Consider the following 24,997-nt stretch of genomic DNA (forward strand, 5'->3'; position numbering starts at 1 on the left):
AGCTAACATGTGAGGTAGCTCTGTGAGATGCCTTACATTTCTTCATTCAGGACTCCTTTTCATAAACAAAGCTGATACAGGTATTAGGATGTGTCACTATAGTAGCTTTTCTGATCTGCTCTATATTAACAAGCACCTGTGAGGTGCTGAGACAGTCACTTCATTGTGAAAAATTAAGAAGATTTAACACCACTGAAAGGGGAGATTTCAGAAAAAAAACAAAAAATCCCAACCCCCAGAGCAAAAAACCCTCAGTTCCTTGTTTCCTTTCTCTCCTGTAATCTTTCACAGATGTTGTTCTCTCTGTGAACTTACTAGGAGGCTTAGACTTTGTGAGGGGAAGTTCAGATTTTCATCTCCTCTTTCACATTTACCCTGCAGCTGTGGAGTATGTGGTAAACCACTGCCAGAGGGGCACACACAACTGTGACATTCCTCAGCGTGCCCAGTGTGTGTACACCGGAGGGTCCGCCTACATCTGCACATGCCTCCCTGGCTTCTCCGGAGATGGGCGTGCCTGTGAGGGTGGGTAGCACCATTTATTGTGGGGCTTTTATACTCTTCAGCACACTGCTGGGCTGGTCTTTGCCCTGTCCTATACCTACTTGTCATTTCAAGTAGGAAATTTCATAATCTGGGTCCCTAGGCAGGAATTTTTATTAAGCATTTCTTCTTTTCCTCCTCTCACTTTTGAGTAAACTCAATGTTTGATCTATAGAATGTCCAAGATGAGAACTGCAGAAATTGCTGTAGTTGTAGCTGCAGACCTTTATCTGCTGCAGCTTTTTGCACTGTGTTGGTTAAAATTACTAAGGTGATGAAACAAAATGCTCAGACTATGTAAAAAATTTTGCATTCTGTTTCATGTCAATCTGAGTGCCATGGGGAAGCAGCTTTACCTAATTATATGTTGGAAATATGGCTAGTAATTCCTACTTCTCTTGCTATGTTAAGTAATTTCTTGGGGAAATATGGGTATGTATGTCTAAAATAATATGTGAGTTAATAATGCCTATTACCCTTTCGAATAGGAGAAACTTGGGATTTGCTAAGATAGAGAATCTAAAATACAGGCAGGCTTTCCCCTCAGCCCCTTTTATCTCCCTTGCATTTCTGTACTAGTATTTCCAAAATCAGATACCCTAAAACAGGAGCCTGAAAATATAACAGGTCTGTACTTTATTTCATCACTCTGATTTGTCCATCAGGAGGAACAGTCACCTGAGACTGATCTTTTCTCTTACAGATGTAGATGAATGTCAACAGAGCCACTGCCATCCAGATGCTTTCTGCTACAACACTCCAGGGTCCTTCAGCTGCCACTGCAAGGCAGGTTATCGTGGGGATGGTTTCCGATGTGTGTTAGGAGGTAAAATTCTACAGTTCTTGAAAGTTGGACCAGAAATATAATTTGGGATTTGAAGGATATATATCTTAATTTGTTTCCCTTCTGAAACTCAGTACCTACTGCCACATTGGTGTTCTTATTCTTTAAACTTGCAAGTTTAGGCCTTTACCAAGCTTGTGTCAAAACTGTATCTTGACTGCTATAATTTTTTCATGATATCCTGTTCCATTTCATGTTTTGTTTATTCTATCCTCAGCAGTTTTCAGCCCCAAGCTGATATTATCTTTGAAGTTGCCTTGTATAAAGGTTTGACCGTGGGGGTGATTTGGTTTGCATACTCAGTAATCACTTACCATAAAATACCTGGAATTGTTGGCAATGCAAATGAATGCAATATTTACGGGAGAAAAGTGAAAAATGAGACCAAAGTCATGAGGCTCTTGTCTGCAGTAAGATCTAGATGCCTACATGCCACATGCAGCCTGTGGTCCAGAGAGACTACAGTTTCCAAATGGCACTTACTTGTTTCTGTATTTATCCACCCTATTCTCTATTCAGGAGAAAGTTCTTTTCCCTCACACTTCTGTTTCTCCAGCCTACTTTGAGGCTCAAAGTGTAAAACTCATCCTGAAGGTATGCTTTAAAAAAAATAAAAAAGAAGGAAGTAAGGAACACTGGAGCACAAAGTAGCATTGTTATTTTACTTTAATTCAACAGCATGTCAAACCTATGTGACAGACTCAGGTTTTGTAGATGGTGAATCTATCATCCAGGAAATAAAGCCTAACTTCTCAGTATATTCAAACCCAATTCTTCTTCCTCTAAGATTCTTGCTGTTGGGCATTTCGCAACAGACTGAAACTCAAACTGTGCAGTCAAGAGTAACGAGAATATTCTAGGGCCAACAGGAAAGAAAGGGTTTGGGGGTTTTGTTTGGGTTGTTTTGGCTTTTTTTTTTAATAGTGGAGGTTCTTGCTTCAGAGTGTTTGTCTGTGTGACATGATATTACTACCTGAGCCTTAATATTTTTATTTTGCCTCTACATTCCCTAATTCTGAATTTCTGACTTTTTTTTTTTTTCACACAGTTGGATGCTCAGTTTTTGGAACCAAAAAGCAAAGGATTGTACAGAGGAAAGGGAAAAAAAAATCACAAAGTTGATTCTAGTTTTAGATCATATTCACATGACACTTTACTGTGTGCACAGTAACACATTATGTAAAATCACCCACTGCTTGTAGATTTTTATATCATAGGTAAATTTCAGGAGGTTTTGAAGTGTTTAATTCTGAACTGTAGCTTTCACCACTTTTTCAGTGTTTTAATATAATTTTTAACTAACATTTCATGCATAATCACCCATGTGTATTTTCATTTTAGTGCCAGATAAATAAGGAACTAACTGGTATTTATGACCTGTGTCAAAACACTCAGCTAACTATCCAGCTGATAAAAACAAAGTTATTTCTCCTAGAGGAGAAACTTAATGTCTATAACTTGAAGTAAATCAAACCTTAAAGCTTCCAGTTCTTCAGGCAGAATTGTAGGGGCAGAAACATTGCTTTCATGTCTGCCACAGGCCCTTTGTAGATGAAGCAGGTGGTTTGGTAGACTGTTATTTGCAATCAACCAATTAACCTTATTACAAGGACACAATTAATTTCTTCTGAGTATATGTGATGATTTACTTAAATGGGGGGAATTTGTGTTATTCTTAACATCTTTTCTTATGCAGTGGTTAGTGTGTCTACTAAACTGCTAAGCACATGGTATTATTGTGTAGTAACTTTTTCCTACTTATCCTGTACACTTCTTCACTTCCTGTGCTCAACACAATTGTCTTGAATGGGTATTTTTGTGTCACAATTTTAGTAGTAGTAACAAAATATTTTTAAGAGTTTTGTATCTACTGTTTTAGTGGGTGGAGATCTGTCAGGCTTTGTTAATCTTCATATATGCCTCACTGATAATTTTTTTAGTATGGTTCTGTATTACGAGTAGAAGACAGTCTTTTAGAAACATTGGATCAATTATCTTTGTTCATTAAATATTCTGAGCAGTAAAAAAAAAAAAAAAATCTGTGTGGATAAGAAGTCTCACTTTTGCTGAATTGTAACTGAAGTACAAAGTATCCGTGTTGTTCAGCCGTGTTGGTATGCAGCAATGGCAATGTTTACAACTTAGCGACTGCTCCCTTCTTAGAGTTAACAGAACAATAGCTGCCCTTGGGTGTCATCTGTTGCTAAAGCTTTAGTGCCTCTAGAATGAACAGATCCATCAGTTAATCATTGCCAGGGACAGAAACAAACTATACTTTCTGAAGCCTCTCAAAAGCAGTTTAGTTTACTCTAGCACTCAATTTGCAAGTAAGTTGCTTCAGAATGGAGACTGCAGAGTAGTTTGAATTGTATTCCAGCTGTAATTGCAGACCCTTTCTCCCCCTTTTTGCCCACTAAGGTTTTGATATAATAAGCCTCAGTGTAGTAACTGAAGTTTTTCCTGGTTGTTAATAGCATGGAAAGTTTCATTCATCCAGATATTTCGTACTTTTTGCTGTTCTCTGTTCCAACCCATGTGAGCAATCGCTTGTTTGGTGTCTTTATTATTATATGAAACTTGCTGTTAAATCTCAAGGGCAACTCTTGAAACAAGTAGACTAACAAGAGAAATGGATTTGAGTCACACACGTGGGAATGTCTGTAGGAGTAAACTGGCAGGTTAATGAAAGAGTTAATGATGCTGGAATGTCCTGCTGCTCCCAGCTATTAAGGAAGTCTGTACTTCATTATTTCCTCACGCTTCATTTTTCCATTTCAAAAAACCCAGATGTCTGAGTGTTTCTACCCCTGCAGACCCCAGACACTGTTTACTAAACAGAAACAAGCCTGGATTCTTGGAACTAGGAACTGTTAAGAGCTATTCTCTGATCATCTGTGTGCAACTGGTCTCACATGAGAAACACACTTACCAGGACAAAACTGTAAGTGAGGAATTACAAAGGAAAATGAACGGACAAAGGGAAGATTTTTTCATTTGGATTTTTAGTGGGTTTTTTTCCAGCATCTGAAGACAGCAATTAAAAATGTCAATATAAGTCTTTGAATAGAGAAGTCCATGCATCTCAGTTTGTCCTTTTACTCAGTTTTCATCTTTTTAAAGAAAAGTCCATAAACCATTTTCTACATTGCTGCCACAAGAGCAATCCCCTATGACTAAAAATACCTTGAATATTTGTATATGGCTTTAGTTTGTTTTTTTTTTCTCCGTTCTATTTCTTTCTTCACATATACGAGAAATGTGTATGTATAAGTTTTTCATCTCATATTTCCATATTCATGCTACTTCCATTTTCATTTTTACAAATTCCATAATCTATTTCAGTGACTTTTAAATTCTGGGTTTCTAGTGGTAATTAATGAATCAACTAAAAAAAAAAAAAAAAGTTTAATATTGATCAAATACAAATTGATTCTTCTGAAGAAGTATATATATTTAGCTGAAATTCAGGATGCACCATTCTATGTATCTAGTCTGACTTGCACTGTGTTCCATAGGATATAAATTCTTCATCGCATCTTTGTTCTCTGTTCTGTTCTACAGCTTCTATCTTAGGAGCATTTTTCTGCACACTCATTCAATTCTCACTGTTCTTTTGAACTGTGGTTGCCAGAGATGGATGCAGTATTTCTAGAATCATCTTCCGAGACTTGTATTCTTCTCTGTGCCTGTATATTCCCTGTGTATATGCTGAATTCTCTTTCATACCCTCTCACAATCCCTACAGCAATGAGCTGTGATCTGCTGATAGACTAATCTTTGAAACTACAACCCGAATAAGCTATCTTTAGAGGCTTGTCTACACAGTTTATTCCAAGAAGTATGACTTCACATTTACATCCTGTCCTTCTCGTGTGGCCTGTTTCACGTCCACAAATGATGCAGCCTGTGGTTGTATATCTTCCCCTGAAATGCAAATGATGGAATTAAATTTCTTAATAGGGAAATTTAAAAGCAAGACCAAGGTAATATGGGAATTCACTAAAGATACTGCTACTCCATGGCATTTGACTTCTGAATCAGATTACTTCTTTCAGTTTTTAATTATTTGCCAAATCAAGTGCTTAGTTTCAAAAATTATACGGTCCTGTGGGCATAAATAGAGCACCATAGGAAAACACAGAGGTATTAGGTCAGTGTATTACCTTCAGCAGTCAAGCATCAACTGCACCAAAATCCAGTGAGGATGCAGTTTTTTCTTAATTTTATACCATAGGCTGATTCATAATATTTAAATGCATACACTGAAAAAATACTGTAACTTTAGCCTGCTGTTAATGAAAAGCTGATGTCAACCCTGATTTTTTTTATCTCCGACAATTACTTAGGTCCTGGTTTTACTGGTTGTTTCATCTCTGCCAGAATGAACTAATCCTGGTGTATACTGTTTTTATCATCATTGACATGATCATTTGCCTTGCCTTTCAAATGTGGGTTTCAAGAATGGTAATGAAAATCAGGGCTCGTTATCCCTCTATGAGGAGCCTTGAAACAGGCATGGCTTGTTTTCCATTTGTTACAATCAGGGGCAGTAGTAGATATAACAGCACCATTACATTTGCTCTTGGTGCTACCAGCTGTATTTAATGGACTTTCTTCATACCAATCACAAGATCAGAGAACTCTCTTAATGCCAACTGTTCTGTATCTTTGAAGAGTCTTGACTGGATGAAATACTACAGTATTTATGTTAAAGGCAGGCTCACTAAGAAACCACATTTAGGCTGCTGTAGTGAAGGAAATTTACTGGCTTGTGCAGTTTTCTCATCAAGGCAGGAAATGTGCTTTATTTGTTGTGTCAATCTCATCTTTCAAACTCTGTTGTACCTATACTAATTTCAGAGAGTTAATTAATTAAAAACTTGCAAATTCAGAGCATTTTCTCCTAACCTGAGTAAAAGGTATGGCAGTATAAGTAGTGTAAGTAGACTATATATCTTAACCCACTGTAATCTGTATCCAAAATTATTGTGCCTTCGTTGTTGCATAGGCTACGACACTGGACTGGGTTTCAACTCATATTCCTTTAGGTGCCTCTAAACTATAAGCATAGTAGTCCTGGCTATGATTCAGAGATGAGGAGAAAAAAAACGGAGAATGGGTTCCACGTGCTTGGTTGAACTGTCCTTTAGTTTAATCACTGTTTGGTTTATAAGTTTTAATATTGGTTAAATTCATATTAGGGAGTCAAAACAAAATGTTGAAAGACGGGTTAAAATTATTAAGTCAGCACAGATGAACATGGTAACCCTGGCTTTATTTCTTTTCAGAATGTTTGTTTAACATAGATTACTTATTGTACTTGATACTATTAATAAAGTGATTACTAGTATAAGTGATTTTCATGAGCAAAGAACTAGTAAAATACACAGTTATTCCTGAAAGTGAGTGACAATATTTGCAAATTATTTTTATGCAAGTAAAAATTCTGAACTGATGGGTTTTTAAAAAAAAAAACAATCATATTCTGCCTTCTAGAAATTCAGTACTAATTTTGAAAATTATTTTGTTTTGACAAGTGTCTTGACTTTAGAGTTGCTAAGTGCATAAGCAGACCACTTATGAGATTGGTCTTGAACACTGCAAGATAAGTCCTCTTTAAAAATACAATCAGAATTCTTGAGTAAAATCTGCAGATATTAATGTGAACATTGTCTTGAAATTAGAACAGATTGATATTTCAAATCACCAAAAACACCAATATATTTTATGTGTAACCACTGGGTCCTATCTGGGAGTGTATACACTCTTGTTTCCATAATTCCTATAGAATATTGAGTAAAAAACTGTAACCTGCTTTTGAGTTTCCGATGTGAAGAAGAAAAGGTATAGTTTCTACTTTTGTCTTTATATCCTACTGAGGAGGAGTTAATAGTGTTTCTCAAAGCTGATAGGAATGCAGTTACAATTTTTTTTTTTTTGCACTGCACAGAAATGTGTGTGGGGAGTAGTTTACCAATGCTCTGTGTTCACTCTGCTTTCTCCTGTGAGCAGTGCCTATAATGACAGTTTAGAATAAAAAACACCTGTGGCAAAACCATCTGTTTACTGGAATCAACATTTCTTTTACCTGCATACTGCTAAGGACACTGAATACATGGAAACAAAATCTGAGACAGATAATAGAGGCTTTCCCACAGTGCCTAATTTTGTAGGTTGATTCAAGGCTCTCCACCACCCACATTAAAACTGATGCCAAATATTTCAGTTGTTCAGTGAGCTGTTGTCCAGTCATTTATATTTTTCTAATTATGTCCAGGTGCGTGAAACTTGTCCAAAGCTTTTGCTTGCATAACTAGTTTAAATATTAATAAAACCTGCCCTTTTTTTTTCACAGCATAGATTTACACCACAACGGTCTGTAGATGCATGGCATTAGCTTTTTGCTCAGCTGCAGTCAGTCTAACTGAGCCACACAAAACTAATCCTGTCCATCAGGGAGTGTAAAAACAAGGAAAGGAATAAATGGAAGTGTAACATTAAAGACTCTTCAGCAGTTTGTACCCAGTATTTCTAAGTGTCTGTAGAAATCATTGACAGGGAAATAATACTCTCCCAAAATTACATCTTTCTCTCCTAGGGATTTCGAGTGTATGGTAAAACCAAGCCAGATTTCTTTGTTTGGAGAAGGAAATACATTATTTTTATTGTATTCTTTTAATTTCATCATGTTATTTGGCTTCTAGAAGATATATTGATCAAGATTATTTTCCCTACTGCATGATATGTATATAAAAAGAAGGCACAAATTTTATTTCAGACTATTTTGTAAAATTAAAACATAAAGAGCCAGATCCCTGAATGTCCTGATCTGACATCTGTAAAGTTTGTTTCCTCTGTAGTCTTTGCAGTAATATATATTTGCATGTGGTGTAGCCAAAGTGCATGGTATGTTTCTCTGTGCTTCACCAGGGAGTGGACAATCTGTCCCTGCAATTCCTTTCTTAGATCCAGAAGAATAAAATGAGTACTCAAATTTTATAACTGAACTTTTAAAATCTAAATACATAATAACAATGAATTGCTTCACTTCCCTAAGATTAATAGAGAATTTGGCGTCTGCCTCATATTGTGGTTTTCCCGTGTGGCTTTGAAGGGAATCTCGACTTTTAGCATTACCAAAAATCTTTCAGCCACTGTAGGGTCTGTCTAGTTAGTCACATTTTAAGGCCCATGGACAATTTCCAATGAGTAGATATCAGGGTCAAAAGTCAGACATAATGTTCTTGCTCATCTGCATCAAGGAGAACAACTGTGTTTTCCAGCTTCTGTTTATGACCCTTCAATGAAGGAAGATGCAGGGGGTGTGTTTGTTCTCTTTTAAGCTAGGCAAGTTTAAGGCAAATGTGTCACACTTACATAGGGCAGACTGGTTGAAGCTGTTCTGAAGTCACACGCCTTCAAGGCTTGTAACAGTGTCATGTTCCACTAGAGGTAAGAATTCTTGTGGTCAGTGTATGTTAACTGTTAATGGACTTGTAGTTATTAGGTAAAACAAATATTCACAGGGGTTTGTTTTGTTCTGTTGCTTTTTTTCCCCAGAAGTAGAAAAGACCAAGTGCCAGCATGAACGTGAAGTAGCTCTTGGCAGTGGAGGTGCTTTCTACCCAAGAGAAGCAAGAGTTGGTCACTTCATTCCCCAGTGTGATGAACACGGGCATTACCTACCCACTCAGTGCCATGCTGGCAGTGGATATTGTTGGTGTGTGGATAGGGATGGAAATGAGATTGACGGTACCAGAAGTGGCCCAGGAGTTCGACCACCGTGTAAGTGGCTGAAGCACTTGTTTCTTGTGGGTATCTCTCCATCTGAGTGCACTGTCTCCCAAATGCAGGGCTTAGTCCTTCCCTGAGATACAGCACTAACTTGGAGAAATGCAGATTTCTGCTGTCCCAGTGGTGGTATGTGTCATACCCTTCAGTGACCCCAAAACACACTTTTCCTTCAGCCAGGGCATATGGACAGCTGTGGTAAGCTTCTGAATAAGAAGGTTTTCTAGCTTCTTCCTTGGCTTGAAATGGTGAGAGGCCAGATAGTCTCTGCCCTCTGGGAGCTGTAATAGCTGACTTGCCTCAGGAAATGAAGGATGTTCCTTCCTACGTTTTCCTCACTTCAGCTTCAAAATAAGATGATTTTTCTAAACATTTGAAGCAAAGAGCAATTACAGAGCCAAACACGAAACAACATATTATGTCAATTTCTCCTTCTCTGTCAGCCAAGAGGAAAATTTCAGAAGCTTTCTGCATCTGATTGTAGTTATTAATGTCTGCTTATAGGGCTGTTTCCTTCTAAGAAGTCTGACTGTAATTGTGTTTCTGCAAATAATAAGGAGCCTTGTTGTGCTGTACAAGCTAATTTTTTCCCCATCTGTTTCCTTCTCTGTTAACAAGGTCTGAGCACAGCTGCTCCTCCTGTTGTTATTGGGCCCTCTGTTCGACCAGACACAGTACCTCTGCCACCAGGAACACACTTGCTTTTTGCCCAAAGTGGTAAAATTGAACATGTACCACTAGAGGGAAACAATATGAAGAAAAGCGGTGCAAAAGCACTCTTGCATATTCCAGTAAGTAATGTACTATACTAGGTCTATGTTTTTTAGATTTCTGACAAAGATGAAAGCTACTCTTTGTCTACACACCTTGATAATTTAAGTTGAAAACACAATTTTTACTTTTCATTAAAATTTCAATATCTCATCAATTTGTTACTGAAAATTCCTGACTATTCAAAAATCTTAAACCTAAGGTATAGAAAAGATAATTATTTCCTTTTAAAGAATGGCTCACAATAGATGACAAGACAAAAATCTAATCTCACATGCCTCCAGCAGCTCATCATATAAACTCCTCTCTATTCACACTTCTTCTGTTTTTTCTGACTCAGGTATAAAAGTTTAGGAGGCCTACAATAGCAGTAGGTGGAGAGGCCCTTTTTCCCATTCCTACTTCCTCAAAGTTTTTTTCCTTAGTCTTAATGTATTCCTGTTTTTTTTCAGTCAGTTGTCTCCACGTCTTGGCTGCACATATATTTTTCTTTCTTTGTTTTTTTTGCTTTCTTCCCCATGTGTAAGCCCAGTGGGTGGTAGATCTTTTTCCCATCCTTCTTACTACTGTCTTGAGAATCTTTTTTCCTGGAAAATGAATTCTGTTGCTGAGAACCTCTCTTTTCCACCACCTGTGTCACATGGCAGCCCTTTTCACTGGCAGTTTCATTACATTAATTTGTTTTTCCCAAGGCCTAGGATTTCTGTTTTCATTCCAGTGTTACTTTATTTATAATAGATGGCAATATCAAGTAGCATGCTGATCTCTTTCCTTTTTCCTTTATATATTTATATATTATAATGAGTTGTTAGTAAATCAAACACTGGCTAAATTACACAGATTCACTTCATTAAATAGTACCATAAATTGTTGTGATGTAAATGAAAAATCAAGGTTTTGTCTCTTATGTAAAGTGCTGTTGCAATAACATAAAAAAAGGTAAAATGCTGTATAAAAAATGGTGTAATAAGGCTGAAGGTGACATGATTCTGAATACTCGTCACCTAGTCTCATTATTTACTTGATCTAACTTAAATTACTTAATTAGAAGTATCTTGAGGAAAGAACTTCCAAGAGATGAGATGCAGTTCTTTCTTGAAATTTTCAATTAAAAGGAAACTTTCAGTCTCTGCTAGAACTGTTGACTTTTTATTGTCTGTGTTGTGTATTTGCAAAGTGGTACCAGAGGTGTTTAGATTGTTTTGCAACCCACAGAGCTAATGTACAGTGATGAGTAAGTTCATCTGTTTTAATTCACGGGTTTAGAACACCTTTCTAAGAAGCTGTGTTGCAAAATCAGCAACAGTGACAGACTTGAGAATCCATGTACAGCTGTTGCTCCACCCTGATAGTCTCTTTGATTTGCCTGGAGGAGGGAGTTTGAACTCAACTCATACTCTAGTCCTGTCTTCTTTCTGCCTGAAAAATTGCATGTAAATGCTTCTTGTTGCTGAGAATATTCTTTCCACCAGGATGATTTATGTAATATTTGCTAACTTTTAAAATAAAACCTTACTTTGCTAGAACTTTTTAGACTCAAATGGTGCTACATAGGAAGCACAGGCATAATGCATGACTTGGATGTCAGTGCAAGTCAGATTTAATAGAAGTCATTATTCCCCCTTAAAGGGAAAGAATGAGATGAAAAAGGTACATGAAAGGGTGACCCAGTAAAATGTCAACATGAATTTTCTTTAGATTGGTATGCAGGTGAAGGTGCAAAAGTCAGACAAACTGTTCAGTACTAGTATCTCCAATGCTTCTTTGAAGTAATCGTGAATGATATCTGCTAGTTAAAAGGGACTTTTAACTGGAAGTATTTTTCTAAGATATTTGACAGTGACTGTTATCCAATTATTTTCTCAGCCTCTCCTCCCCATTTCCCACGTTTCCTCAAGAATTTTGTTTCTTCAGGCTTGAGACTTAAAAGCATACATTAATGCTGCTGATGAGTTCTTTATCCTAAGCTGATCTAACTTGCTTGTGGTCCAACAGGACAAAGTTGTTATTGGAGTTGCTTATGACTGCGTGGACAAGGTGGTTTATTGGACAGACATCAGTGGCCCTTCAATCAGCAGGGCCAGCCTGCATGGCGGGGAGCCAACGACCATAATTAAAACAGGTAACAGCACGAAATTCTTCCTCTTGCTACTGCCCAGGTATTGTATTAGACTTGAGTTTCATAATATGTACTTCCTAGTTGTTGCCTGAGCTGACTAAGAGTTGTGTTTATATATAACATGGAATACCATCAGAGGGTGTCTGATTTTTGTTCTGACAAGCAAGGTAGGTCCTGGACAGCTGAGATTTTGTTATATGTAGTATTTTTTTCTCTCCTGATATCTGCCTGTCAGCTGCCTGCTCTGCTGAGAAAGGACTAGTGAGCAGGGAGGCTGAAGAGAACTGCTCTCTTCTTTGGGTTGGGGATCAAACAGCTGAAAAGTTGTTAGAAGCCAGCCGTGATTTTCCCATGCCTGCCACTCAAGTTGTAAAATGGAAAGTGAGTAAAGCCACTTTGTTTGGTTTTACCCTTTGTAATTGTTCAAGGATTTGAGAATTAGACTAGATGGTATTGTGGAGTTAGTGCTTATCCAGTTTATATCTTGTTCTTATATTCTTTCCTTCAAGACTGCTGCTCACTGCAGTCCATGTTAATTTTCATTAGAAGGGTTAAGGTCAAGCCCATGCATCTTGAATGTTAAATCCTTTTATTGAGTGGAAAGTGCTAAGGGGAAGGACAGGTTTAGAGAACAAGGTGAATGGTTGGGGGAGGTGGCATTAAAAAAAACAACAGCAAAAGGAGCTGGAGGCACATTTTAAATAGTAGTGTCCTCAACATCCTAGAACACCTGTGAAATCAAGATACTGGAAGAAGTCACCTTTGCTTTCAATCCTTTGCAGACATTGTTACAAAAACTTATGAAATTATCTTAGAAAAATGATCAGCCAGTTATAAAACTCTACAATAAATTTTGTTTACATTTCTTTGGATGTGTAAAGAATCACTGCCTGGACTTTGTGCTTTGGAACAGTCAGTTTGTGAGACTCCATTCAGGCTCTTAGGAATAGTAGATAGATGGGGGTGCCTTGGATCCTACCATTGACCTAGGAAGGAAAACTGGAGAGTGTAAGGCCATTCCTAACCATTCCAGCTGTTATGGAGCTTCATATTTCTATACCACTTGATGGCTGAGGTATTTTGTGAGACTTGTTTTTCCATCCCAATGTACTTAATATGAAAGAGACTCTAACCTACAGTGCAAACCTGTGCTTGCCTGTGCAACTTAGAAACTCTGTAGGGAAAATATTTTTGCTTTGCAGTATTAATGATTTTTTTTTCAGAATCTGCACTTCTAAAATAGGGAAAATTACTATTTGCTCAAAGCTTTATATGGATATGAATGGCTGTCTAATGCGTGTGTGCATAGGCATTAAAATTCCTGCAACGTATAAAATGTTAGAAAATTATTTGTGAAGACTTTCAGCTCAGTTTGATTGGTTATTTAAGGTAATTCAAGATGCTTCAATGCCAAATTGAAACCTCATGAGTTTTATCTGCTATAAAAAAATATTGTATGTGTGGACCTTACACATTAATTCTGTTGTTCTTTTGGTTGCATAGGATGTGAATGCTTTTTCTGAAGAGACTAGGAGAGATGTTGCACTTTACTTTTTGTGTGTTAATGGGTATTTCAATAAGGATTCAGATCAAAATAATATTGAACATCCAGCATTCAAATGGATATCTTCTATGCAAGCAAAAACTGAAACTTCCAAATTTAATGAAATAGGAAAATTCCTCCCCTTCAGAAGACTCATGAGAATTTTTTTGTTTTGTTTTGATCTTTGCCTTCTTCCTCCTGTGAGCTCCAGCTGCTTTCTTCAGTTCATGCATATTTTTGTGGAATGTACTACATTTTTTGTTGGGTTTTTTTTTTAAAGCTCTTGTGATCCAAGTTGTGCTGCTTTGCAGAAACACTGCTTAATTGTGGAGCCCCATCCAGTTCTCCTTTATCCCTGCAGCTGGATAGGCTGTGGAAACTTTCTTAGCTCTGCATCTGTGGCAGCAGGTTAGGAAGGAGAGCTTTCCTCTGCAGTAACTGCTTAAAGTCCTATCAGCTGTGCATGTCTGTACAAACCTGCCCCAAGGGACAGAGCCTGAGGCTGTATCAGGCTTGATGACAATATAGCAGGAACATATTTGTGCTTCTGGAAAGACTGGTGATAAATGAAGCCATTAAATATTCCCTTACCCCTCCCTCCAAGGGAGATAGTTTTTTCTGGCTTGTTATCAACCACAAAGAAGGGACATTTACTTCTATAAATCTCCTAACATATAGCTGATAGGGAATTGAAACAAGGAAACTAGTCAGGGAGCAGGGGCTCCTGGGAATCAGTGACAAATCCTTTGCCTGCTGCTGTCTTTTGTTTCCTAGAAGAGTCCATTACCATTTAGTCAGTAACCTTCTGATCCCAAAGACTGGGGACTGTTGCCACCATCACCTCAAAATGAGGCCACCCTTAGAGGGCTCTGCCACTAGCAAGGAAAGAAGTAGGAACATTTGAGGATCTGAAGTATATGTGAGGTTGTTTCTTGCAGCTGACAGGTTTAGCTCCACATAAGCACTTAGAGAAATAAAGGAGTAATGTGAAGTCGGTATAACTGAGTCCAAGTGTGCCCAAGAGCCCTGAGGAGGAGTAAAGAAATGCCTGATTAACCTTTACTTTCTTGCCCACCACCCCTCCCCTCTGGCCATGAGCTGTGAGTCAGAAACAATGAAGTACATCTTGTTTGTTCCTTTCCACCTCTTCAGCAATTAATATAAATCTAAAATGTCACGTGTGCAGATAAAGTGCTAAGTGTAATCCACTTGAGTGGGAGAGCAGAGGATGCTTGAACTATTGTGCAACTGTTATTCACAGCAACATCAGAGTAGCAAAGTCTAGAGAGCCTATGTTCCGATATTCTGGGCCAAAAGCCCTTTCTCCAGAAAGGTTGCTTGTGTCACATAATGTTTGTTTAATGGCTGTCAGTGAATAAACTTAAGAATTAAAAGAAGGCTAATGGGCCACATTCCATTCTATGTGTAGATCAGCATTTGAAAGGTGCTTTTTTTCAAGCTGGCTGGTATAAAGGGTCACTTTACTTCTTTTGGGGCATATACAATTCTTTCCTTTTCTTTTGGAACTGAAATTGAATGAAAATAGATTTTTTTTTTTTTTTTTAACTTGTCTTTTGCTTCCTTAAATTCCACTTGGCCTGCCTGTTCTTTTTCAATGGAGCCTTGAAAAAAAGAGCAGTTTCTCATAGTGGCTGAATTAAGCTTTATAAATTCTTTCTTCATCCTGCATCCAAGTTAGAAATTACTAATGCTGGAGCATTAAGGTCATTATCTGCTATTTCCTGTTGCTTTGGGAACAACTAACTGTCCAAGAAAAACTGTGCACACACAGTGCTAAAATGTGTTCCTAAAAGAATAACTCTGCAAAAACACAGAACTGGATCTAGAATGCATCAGTAAGTTAATATCATTGTCTCTAGTGTTTAGAGTTTAATTTTGTTTAATTGTTGCATCAGGTAAACCTAGCATAAATTCAGTTTTCAGAGGGTGCCGTGTATGCCAGTGCTAAAGAGGGAGAAATATTAAGGGTTATAAAAGCCATTTTGTGGCCTACAAGGATGGTAGAATAAGATTTTGACACTATCTGCTGCTCCTTTCTGTTATCAACTCTATGTTTGCACCTCCAAGTACAGTTTCTATGTGTGGCAAGTTTGTTCTGTATGGAACTTTTCATTCTATGTCGTTATGAGAGGTTTGTGTATTTAAACTTTGAGGTAAAATGCATGTTCCTCTTCCAAGTGATATAAAGTAGCTTTTGTTGGACCACAGCCAGAACACTGAAGAAAGCTTATGTCTGTTAAAGGTTATCCTTATGAGGCTGACACAGTGTATTGGGAATAAATATAATGCCTGGGAATGTTTTTCTTTGTTCTGCTGCAGACTTGGGAAGCCCTGAAGGGATAGCTGTAGATCATCTAGGTCGCAACATCTTCTGGACTGACTCTCAACTGGATAGAATAGAAGTGGCCAGGCTGGACGGGCGCCAGCGTCGCATCCTTTTTGACACTGGTTTGGTGAACCCCAGGGCAATTGTCCTGGATCCTGTGAGAGGGTATGGATGTTGTGTCAAGAAAAATGTGCAAAGTTTGATTTTATTTATCTGATTATTTAATGGACTGAGGAGAGACTTGTGTTCCATGCAGAACCCCACTGATGGAGTAGGGCTCTGGGTTCAGGTCCATGGACTTCCATCTTATCGTAAATTGTGTGTGTGTTAAGGAGTAAGCAACAAAGGTGCCATTGAGGGGCCACACGCATATTCCCAGGCACAGAATGTACATCCAAGGAAAAAAAAACCTACCACTAAAAAATGGCTATTAGTAGTAAAACATCAGAGAGTTCATGGCTCTCTCTGGGGGTCTCTGCTGAGGGTAAACTACTCTGATTCTGTTGTGTGTTGCTTACTTGGTACACTGAAAAGAAAAATATTGTTTCAAATGCGTCCCAGATATATGCCAAATACCCTTGCTTTAGCCTGAGCAGACACAATGGGAAGTGAGATGAAAAACTCTAAATGTAGATGTACACTTTGCATGGCACTCAGAACTGTTGCAATATAGATCCTTTTTGGCTGGCATTTTGATCATAAGCTACACAATGTAAGGAAAGCATTTGTTTTTCATGGAAGTATATTTGCTATGTTTTTACTACACTTTTTTGACTTCTGTATCGAAGTGCAATATGGCCCTTCTTACTCATTTAAATAATTTAGAGGCTGTGGGTTACTTTTGTATTCTTAGCATTTTCTCAATTACAACAATCTTTTGAGATAAGTCCCTGTCTTAACTCTGGCCTTTTTCTTCTTCCTAAGAAACTTGTACTGGACTGACTGGAACAGAGAAGCTCCTAAAATTGAAACTTCATACATGGATGGCACAAACAGAAGAATTCTTGTTAAAGATGATCTTGGGTTACCAAATGGTCTGACATTTGATCCTTATTCCTCAATGCTGTGCTGGGTAGATGCAGGTAAAGGGGGGCTAAAATATATCTTTGTAATAGTATAATGTAAATATATCCGGTCCTGAAATTATGCACAGCCATAGCTTTTGGCTTTAATGATTTATTCATTGCTATTCACATGAGATTGTGTGCAAGCTGAAGGATTTAAATTCTGATCACAAAACTTTCTAGGAATGCAACAGATCTATGTCTGTGTGTCTAGTATGTGGCTCTTTTTTTAGGTAGCGCTTAGGGCTTTGTAGAAGTTGTTAGTTTAAGACTAGGGAAAAACCACAGGTTTATCTAATTTGCCTTACAGAATGTCATCCTGGCACTTTTGTTTTAAGGCCTGTAACCTGAGGCCAAGTCTGGCTTATATTTGACTGAAGCAAGTCTTGAAAAGGAATGCACCCAAAAGATCAAGGGATTAAAGTTCCGCTACAAACCCACTGTTAGTTTTGTGACAGAGTTTTAACGGTGGGTGGGGGGGAAGTGTGCTTTTAATTCTCATTTAATTTTTATCTTTTGGCATCTTTCTGTCTTTCACCCTGTAGACTCTGGCAGGGATGTCTTCCTGTGGAGGTGCTTTTACTTCAAGTCACCTTTCAGATTTTGGATAAACTAAAATGATCAAGCTTGCTTCTTCACTGTAAAAGACTTTCTCCAACCTTCAAATGTATCTCCTCCTGCTATCTCTAGTTACTTTCTCTCTCTTCCTTTTTGTTCTCACATTTTCACCTTCTTCTTTTTTGTCTAATTCTGGAACACATCACTTAGGAAAAACCTACAGGTGTTTAAATTCATTAGCAGTGTTCCCAGCCTGCAGTGGCTTTGCACCTAGACCTTTTTGCACTGTATTTGCATCTGTGAGTTAGATGTTCTTCCTGCAGTCTCACCTTGATGGCCCAACCCAGCAAACATTTCAGGAACATCTTCACCAAACAAACTTTGTGAAAATGTCTTCCAGAGGAGGTGGAACCAGTTAATGGCTGAAGTATCCCTCCAGAATGGAGGAGGCCTTCTGTCAGCTTCCACACCAACTTGAGGATTCTGGAATCCATAGCAAAAATCTCAGCTTGTGAGCATTTGCCATGGCTGCATGGACATCTGTGTTTCTTTAACTTCAGTGGTGTGCAGAGTGCCATCAGCACCAGAGTACTTATCCATTCAATTTTTGGCACGTGCACACATGTGATACGGAGGAAGGCTTTGGCTAAGCAGCACACAGAAAGATTTTCAGGACTTTCCACCCTGTTCATGCTTGCATATTTGTGCTTGTCTTTCATCTCTGATGAGAGCTCTGTTGTTCTCATTCAAAGGCTTAATTGTTTCACTACATCCAGGTACCAAGAGGCTGGAATGCATGAACCCTAATCAGCTTGGTCGACGAAAGATTGTTGAAGGGATCCAGTATCCTTTTGGTGTTACAAGCTATGGGAAGAATTTATACTATACAGACTGGAGAAGGTACGTTATCTGCTAAGGAAATTATGGAGTGCTTTTATCTTTTTTTGCTCCCTGGTATAAACTGAAGTATATACTGCATTTCTCATGCTTGACCTCTCACACATTCCTGTTTTGTTGCTTTCCTGGCAAAAGATGATGCAGGGTGGAGTGGATATGTAGAGTTGACCTATTGATGCTGCCAATTAACTGAGTTTTCCCTTTTTAGCATAGTGATTTGTCCTTGAAGAAAATGCTTTTAACACTGAACGTTCTTGGGAAAGGAGTGGGCAGTAACTTGTTTCTCTTATAGCAGCTGCATTGTAGAGGGCAGACATTAATCACTCTTGGCTTTCTATGCCCTATATTATATTAATGTTCCATCAAAAATAAGGAAAAAAAGTGTTCACTATCTTGATGACACTTTCTTTATTGCAAATGCTCTAAGATGTTTCTATGTGAACAAGACTTATAGAATTACTTTAACTTCTGGAAAAAATTGAGTCCCTGTATTTTAAAATAAATATTTTTACTTGATGTAACTTACTGTTATGCTTAATAGCTGCAGTGTCAGCTCTACCACAATACTTGTCAGAGGGGCAGAATGTGAAAAATGTGCCAAAACTACCAACACATGCATCCCTCCTGTAGAGGGACATTGTCCTTCAAAATTGTTGAGGTGTCTCCCTGATAAATTCTTAGCTGCCAAGAATGAAGGTCATAACATACTAGGTTTGACCAGGAAAGGTAATGTCTTTGGGGATTTTACTTCTGGTATCTCTTTCTAATTGTAAAAAGAAAGCAACTTCAGATTTTCCCTATTTTTGGTTTTGTTTTCGTTTTTTGACTGGGTAATTGGCTTTTTTGTTGTTCTTTTTTTTTTTGTGGGTGGGGGGGAGGTGAGGACATTTTGTTGTGTTGTTTTGTTTTCCCCTATACTTTCACCTACATCTCACTTCTGTGTATTTTCTTCTGCATATGGCAGGGATGCTGTTGTAGCAGTGGATCGCACAATTTCATTAGAAAATGATAACTTCCAGCCTCACAAGCGCTCACGACTCTATGGAATCACCACAGCCTTTGCTCAGTGCCCAGGAGGTAATCCAGATGATTCTTGAGTTTTTACAGTTGTGTAACACCTTACTGTGTAAATGAACTTAGTAGCAGCTCCCATTTATAAGCGGCCAACTGATTTGGGTAGTGAAGATTTGGGTTAGTGCTTAGATTTGTGTTTACTAAGAAATTAAAACCCACCTAATTTCTTTTCCATAAAAGCAGTTGTTGTAGTTGCCACATGAAACCAGAGCTGGAGCTGGAGGGGGAGAAGGGGCCTGTCTTATCCTTTGTGAAAGGACTTGTATGATTAAGATGAGCATCTGACCTGTAAAAAATACTGATGTATCATCTTCTAAATTGACTGCTATATTCATGGCTAGGGCCTTATTCACTTATTAAGTTCAAACTACAGAAATATTATAGTCTTCCAGATGTCCTTAATGAGATCCAGTGTTTTTCAAAATGGAATGTTCAGAAAACAGCAGGTGGTAGAGTGGCTGGACTGAGCTGGCCCTTCTGCTCTGTTGAATGTTACATTTTTCAAATATGCTATTGAAAAGAGGAAGAGAGGGAGCTGATACCCTTGAAATATAATTTGGTTTTTGCAAAGCTGTATCATTGTGCAGTTATGTTATTCTTAGCAAGTCACGGAGAAGAATTTGCTGGTTTTTATTACAATATGGCTGGAATTATAGGAGTTCTGCTGTTTTTACTTTGGGACTAAAAAACCCCTTAGGATAGTTTCTCTTCAAATTACTCAATACATGCAATAAAAAACAATTTAGTGAAAGTTTTGGCTCAGAGCTTAAAAATACATACAAATGTCATAATTAGGAAATCAGTTATATTGTTATTACTAGTTAATTCACAGATTCATTTTGGTAAGCAGTGTAAAATTCAACAACATTGTGTGCTCTGAGTATATGCTTATACCTGTAATATTCAGAACCTTGGTGTCATTTCTTTCTATGTCTTATGTATGTTTCAAGTCGTTTTTTTGATGGATGCCTTTTCTCTCTGATCCACTGCTTTTGGGACTGATCTCTCTTTTATTTTACTCTTTAATATTAACACTTTCACAACCACCCAATTTATTTGTGCTTGTTTTCATGATCATTCCTCTGTCTTTGTAAGGCTGGTATCTGAGGATGATGTTCTGTAGCATTTTGGACTTTGTCACCACGTTGCATTTCTCCATTTACTCACTCACTTCATTCTATTATCTGTGACCATGTGGCCAGTTTATGAAGGGTGTTTTAGGAGCCGCCCACTTGATTCATGTTGCCTCTTTCATTCTGATATCTTGATCTTTCTTTCATGTGAATGTCAAGTTGACACAAGGGATACGGTAACTCTTATCTCCCCAAAGCTTGTTTCCCTAGTGTAGCCATAAATCTTAACATCTCTTGTACACATCTTTTTTTCTCTAAGGTTTTGCATCTCTGTTTTTTTCCCAGGACATAACTACTGTACGGTGAATAATGGTGGTTGTACTCACCTCTGCTTGGCTACCCCGGGAGGCCGTACTTGCCGCTGCCCTGACAACACGGTTGGAGTAGATTGTATAGAGAGAAACTGAGCATTAAAATAAGCTTTAGAGCAGCAGACACCTTTTGGAAGTGTGCTGTTAACAATTCACTCCTATCAACACAATCAGGCCCTAAAGATAAGTGCTCCATGCTGCTCACAGCAAGCCACAATGCACATATGCAGACACACACACACAGGCAGAGGCTGTTTTTGTAGCAGTTAAGTAAGACAGAACTGCCCAGGTTGGGTCCAACTTCACCTTATTCCTTGTGAAATCATCTCTTTGCTTTTAAAGGTAAATGTGGAGGCCTTAGTTGCATCTGTCCCAGACAAGGAGGGATATGTCTCTTGGCAAAATTGAAGTAATACAGAACAGAGTAAAGAGAATGAAACTACTCAAATCCTGAGACTAAATTGTACCTTGGAGTGCACAGTAGTTTTCTGCAGATGTGGTATGCTTAGCCCATCATATATGTGACTGGGCTTATCTCTAGCTGAGAGACAATCAGGGAGTCCCAAGGATGAACAGGTGAGGGAATATACCCAATAACAGCACATATTTTCTGCCCAACCATATTCCTTCTCTCTATCAGTCTATTCACTTCAAAAACTTGAATCTCAACTACAGAAGTACTTTATCCATGTGTTGTAAGGTTTATAATTCTCACCCTGGCTCATGTGGTCCTTTCCTAGAGCACTTGATTTGTAAAAAATAAACAACACTGTTTAGTGGATATATTTGAAGTTTTTGTTAGGTTTTAAGAGATTTATCTTTCTGCTGTTTGAGGTGGATTCCTGAGTAGTTCCCTCAAATCCACTAAACAAAATTTAGATATTTTGATCAATCGTGGGTAGGTCATCAAAGAGTGGATGTTGATTCATTGGAATACAAGTGGTTTTAAAGAGATAGTCACATTTGTTTTCTGAGAGGTTTTTAAATAATATTTCTACCTTGGATGCTATAAGCCTAAATTGGTCTCTGAATTCTGTCCTAGCAATCCTTCCTTTTTAGCAAACTATGACATGCCTTTTTGCAGACTATAAGAAACCATGGCAGTTAAAATCTCTTTTTCAGAAAGCTCACCTCTGTTTTTCTTTTTAAAAGAAAAAAATATAGTGATGCCCCATTTATGTGCCAGTGTTCAGTAAGAGCAAAAATGGTGTTCTGAAAATCAAAGAGAAGTTGATGTTTTCATCGTCACCAGTAAGTTTGGAGAGGGAAAATCTAAATGCCTGCTTATACGTCAAATTAGCAGTACAAATCCGGGAGTGAAGTTTGGTTTCCCTGCAGTGTGTTGGGAAGGAAGCTTGCCTGCAAACCAACCTGTGGCAGAGCAAAACAGGGCTTGTGAGGCTCCTGCCAGAGCACATTTCACTGTGTGTCATGATCAGAGCAGTAAGCTAACGTCCCCATTTCCTCACTCCCTCTTCAGACACAACAGTGACAATTTTAAACAGAGCCAATTCTGAGTCTTAACTGTGTGACATCTTCCTCTTTAATTGTATATTTATCATAAAATAGCAAAACATATAAACATTTTAAAGATTTTTCTTGTATAACTTTTTATAACTTTTAACTCATTCTATTCATACACTTAATCAGGTATGTCTTACTGTAAATATCAAAAATTTGTTGAAATGAAGGTGCTTGATAACTCTTTCTCCAGAAATATTCACATATCTGGTGAAATATTAAAGTTTACACTCTGTACAGGTATCTGCAGTACAGTCAATAAAAATGGTTGGTTTTTATTTTCTATAAAAAAGAATGTCATGCCTGCAGAAATAAGTCATGTGGTGTCTGAAATACATTTTCTTGTGTTCTGGGTTTTAGCTAACTCATATCTAGTGATGGTACTTCTCTTCCAAGATGCAGCATCACGGGGGAAAAAACTGTTCTTGGGGCTTTGTATTCTGGAAGCAGTCGGATACTTCAAGACAAATACATGAGAGTATTTAAGAACACAGGGTTTTTTCTGTTTTGGCTTGATGTTTTTGCTGGTTGTAAATTCTTGTTTACCTTTGTCAAATAAGTATAATTCAGTTATCCCATACTTCAGACTTACAGCAGTGAAAATATAGAAGAAGGACAAGAATAAAAAGGATTAGTATTAATCCCTATGCTCAAAAATGCCCCAGTGCTGGGTTTCTAGGTGATAGGGTGCTTTGCAAGGCAAATACTACTGGGATCCAAAGGGTGTAATTTGGAGTTACTACAGGAGATTGTTGGTGATCTGTTCTGCACATGGAATTGGACTGTATGCATTGATTTATGGTTTGGGTTTTTTTTAACTTGAATGAGCACAGTGTTCCTCTTCATGCATTATGATGGTTATTATTAAACACTAGTCAGCTAATTCTATGCAAATCATTCAGCAATGACAAGGAAAATATATCTCAGCAGGACTTCTAGTGTTGATGCACAAGCTTCTGAGCAGTCTGTAGCACAAAGAGTGAAACTATTACTGTGGACTGAGTTTTTAGACTGAGGAACTCAGGTATCATGTCTGGGAGTAAGTTGCACTAAATGAGGGGACGCTTCATCAGCTCTGTCAGTGGTGTAAATGTGGCAGTTTGCAAAACTTCCAAGTTTGCACAATTTCAGCATTCCAGTCCCTAGAAATGAGGAACTTTAAAAAAGCTCTAGCATAGTGTTTTGTTTCTAACCTCAGCTGTTGTAGCTCAATGCCAATGTGCAGCAAGGGCAAAGCTGTTTCCTCAGGGAAGGGAGGCCAGTGGAAGCTGTGGCTTTTCCAGCCATGGACCAGTCCCGCTGTACCCCAAGTGAGGCAGTCAGTGCCAGTGAGGGTAGCTGGGTTCAGCCCAGGGACCAGAGCACCAAGCAAAGCTGCTGTGTGTAAGCTGGGAAACTGAGTAAGGATCACAGATCATAATCAGGTTTGGGCATAGTGGCCAGGATCAGTGATTGCCAGCCAAGTGAACAGGGGTGAGGCAGGCCCACAGCTGCACTGGGAAGTTGGCCAGGACCTGAATCAATAGGGTGCCTGGCTGTGGCACAGCTCAGGCAAGGACTAGGGTGAGAGCTCCAGCTTTAAAGCAGCCTTCGCTGCGAATCCCCAACAGAGCTGTTAGAGGATGCCTCTGCTCAAGTTCCCTCAAGTTTTCTTCACACCTTTTATTATAAGCTGCTAGTGCTTGGGTAGTCTCTGCATGCTGGCACTCCAGAGTTTCCTATTCCTGTGTCTGTTTGCTTCTCATTGAATCTTGCTGAATCTTTGGCCTCCAAAATGATCACTGATGTTGAGTTCCTTATTTTAATCACAGTCTAGCAAGGAATGTCAACTTTTGATGACATATTTAGCATTAGCCACTTGACGATACTCTTCCTGTGCCTATCATGCTTTTCCACTTCAAAGTTCATAAGTATTCTGGATGCTGAAAATGTGGATTTTCAGTTTCCTTCTTCTAACCCTAGAGAGTTAATGGTATCTTTCTATAAGACAGGGTTTTCTCCTGCTGGCCTGGGTCTAATTCACCTACTCTGTCCTTTTTCTAACTGTTGCTTGTTTGACTGTTCTAGACTCACCTCAGGAGCAAGTAAATTTCAGATATATATTTACATTATGCTTGAGGTTAGAGATAATAAAAAATATTGTGTTTTATTTAATTATTAATATTAATTTTTATTATTATAATAGGCTGGGACTGGTAGTCCCATATCAGTCTCTGGTTGAAGAAAAGATACCATGTAACTGCAGTTCATGGGGGTTCTGCTACAAAAATCTGTAGATTCCCAGGTTTTTCAGGAATGAAGAACAATTGGTTCAATATTTAAACAAAAGAGAGCTATTCCTAGAGCTATTCCAGAGGTAAGTTAATGTTTTCTTAAATGGATCCATTCTGATCTTCCAGCACACACGAAAATACTCACTGGTAAGGTTATTAATGGTGTTTACCAATCTTGTAATACATAGCAAAAAACTGAATCTAGTGA

The 24,997-nt window shown here is 38.2% G+C and overlaps 1 protein-coding gene across 1 annotated transcript in view; it reads left to right on the plus strand.

The window, feature by feature from the left end:
* NID1 (nidogen 1) overlaps positions 1-22,811 on the plus strand; it is a 41,512-nt gene extending 18,701 nt beyond the window's left edge. Inside the window, exons 11-20 of the mRNA XM_056487300.1 lie at positions 382-525; positions 1,247-1,369; positions 8,948-9,172; positions 9,797-9,969; positions 11,945-12,071; positions 15,952-16,123; positions 16,883-17,040; positions 18,357-18,480; positions 19,442-19,554; positions 20,970-22,811. Coding sequence (XP_056343275.1) covers positions 382-525; positions 1,247-1,369; positions 8,948-9,172; positions 9,797-9,969; positions 11,945-12,071; positions 15,952-16,123; positions 16,883-17,040; positions 18,357-18,480; positions 19,442-19,554; positions 20,970-21,091 — 1,481 coding nt within the window. The 3' untranslated portion in view covers positions 21,092-22,811. The remainder of the gene's footprint in view (positions 1-381; positions 526-1,246; positions 1,370-8,947; positions 9,173-9,796; positions 9,970-11,944; positions 12,072-15,951; positions 16,124-16,882; positions 17,041-18,356; positions 18,481-19,441; positions 19,555-20,969) is intronic.
* The last annotated feature ends 2,186 nt before the right edge of the window (positions 22,812-24,997 follow it).

The sequence above is a fragment of the Oenanthe melanoleuca genome, chromosome 3 (assembly GCF_029582105.1).
Source record: "Oenanthe melanoleuca isolate GR-GAL-2019-014 chromosome 3, OMel1.0, whole genome shotgun sequence".
In the NCBI taxonomy this organism is placed as follows: Eukaryota; Metazoa; Chordata; class Aves; order Passeriformes; family Muscicapidae; genus Oenanthe; species Oenanthe melanoleuca.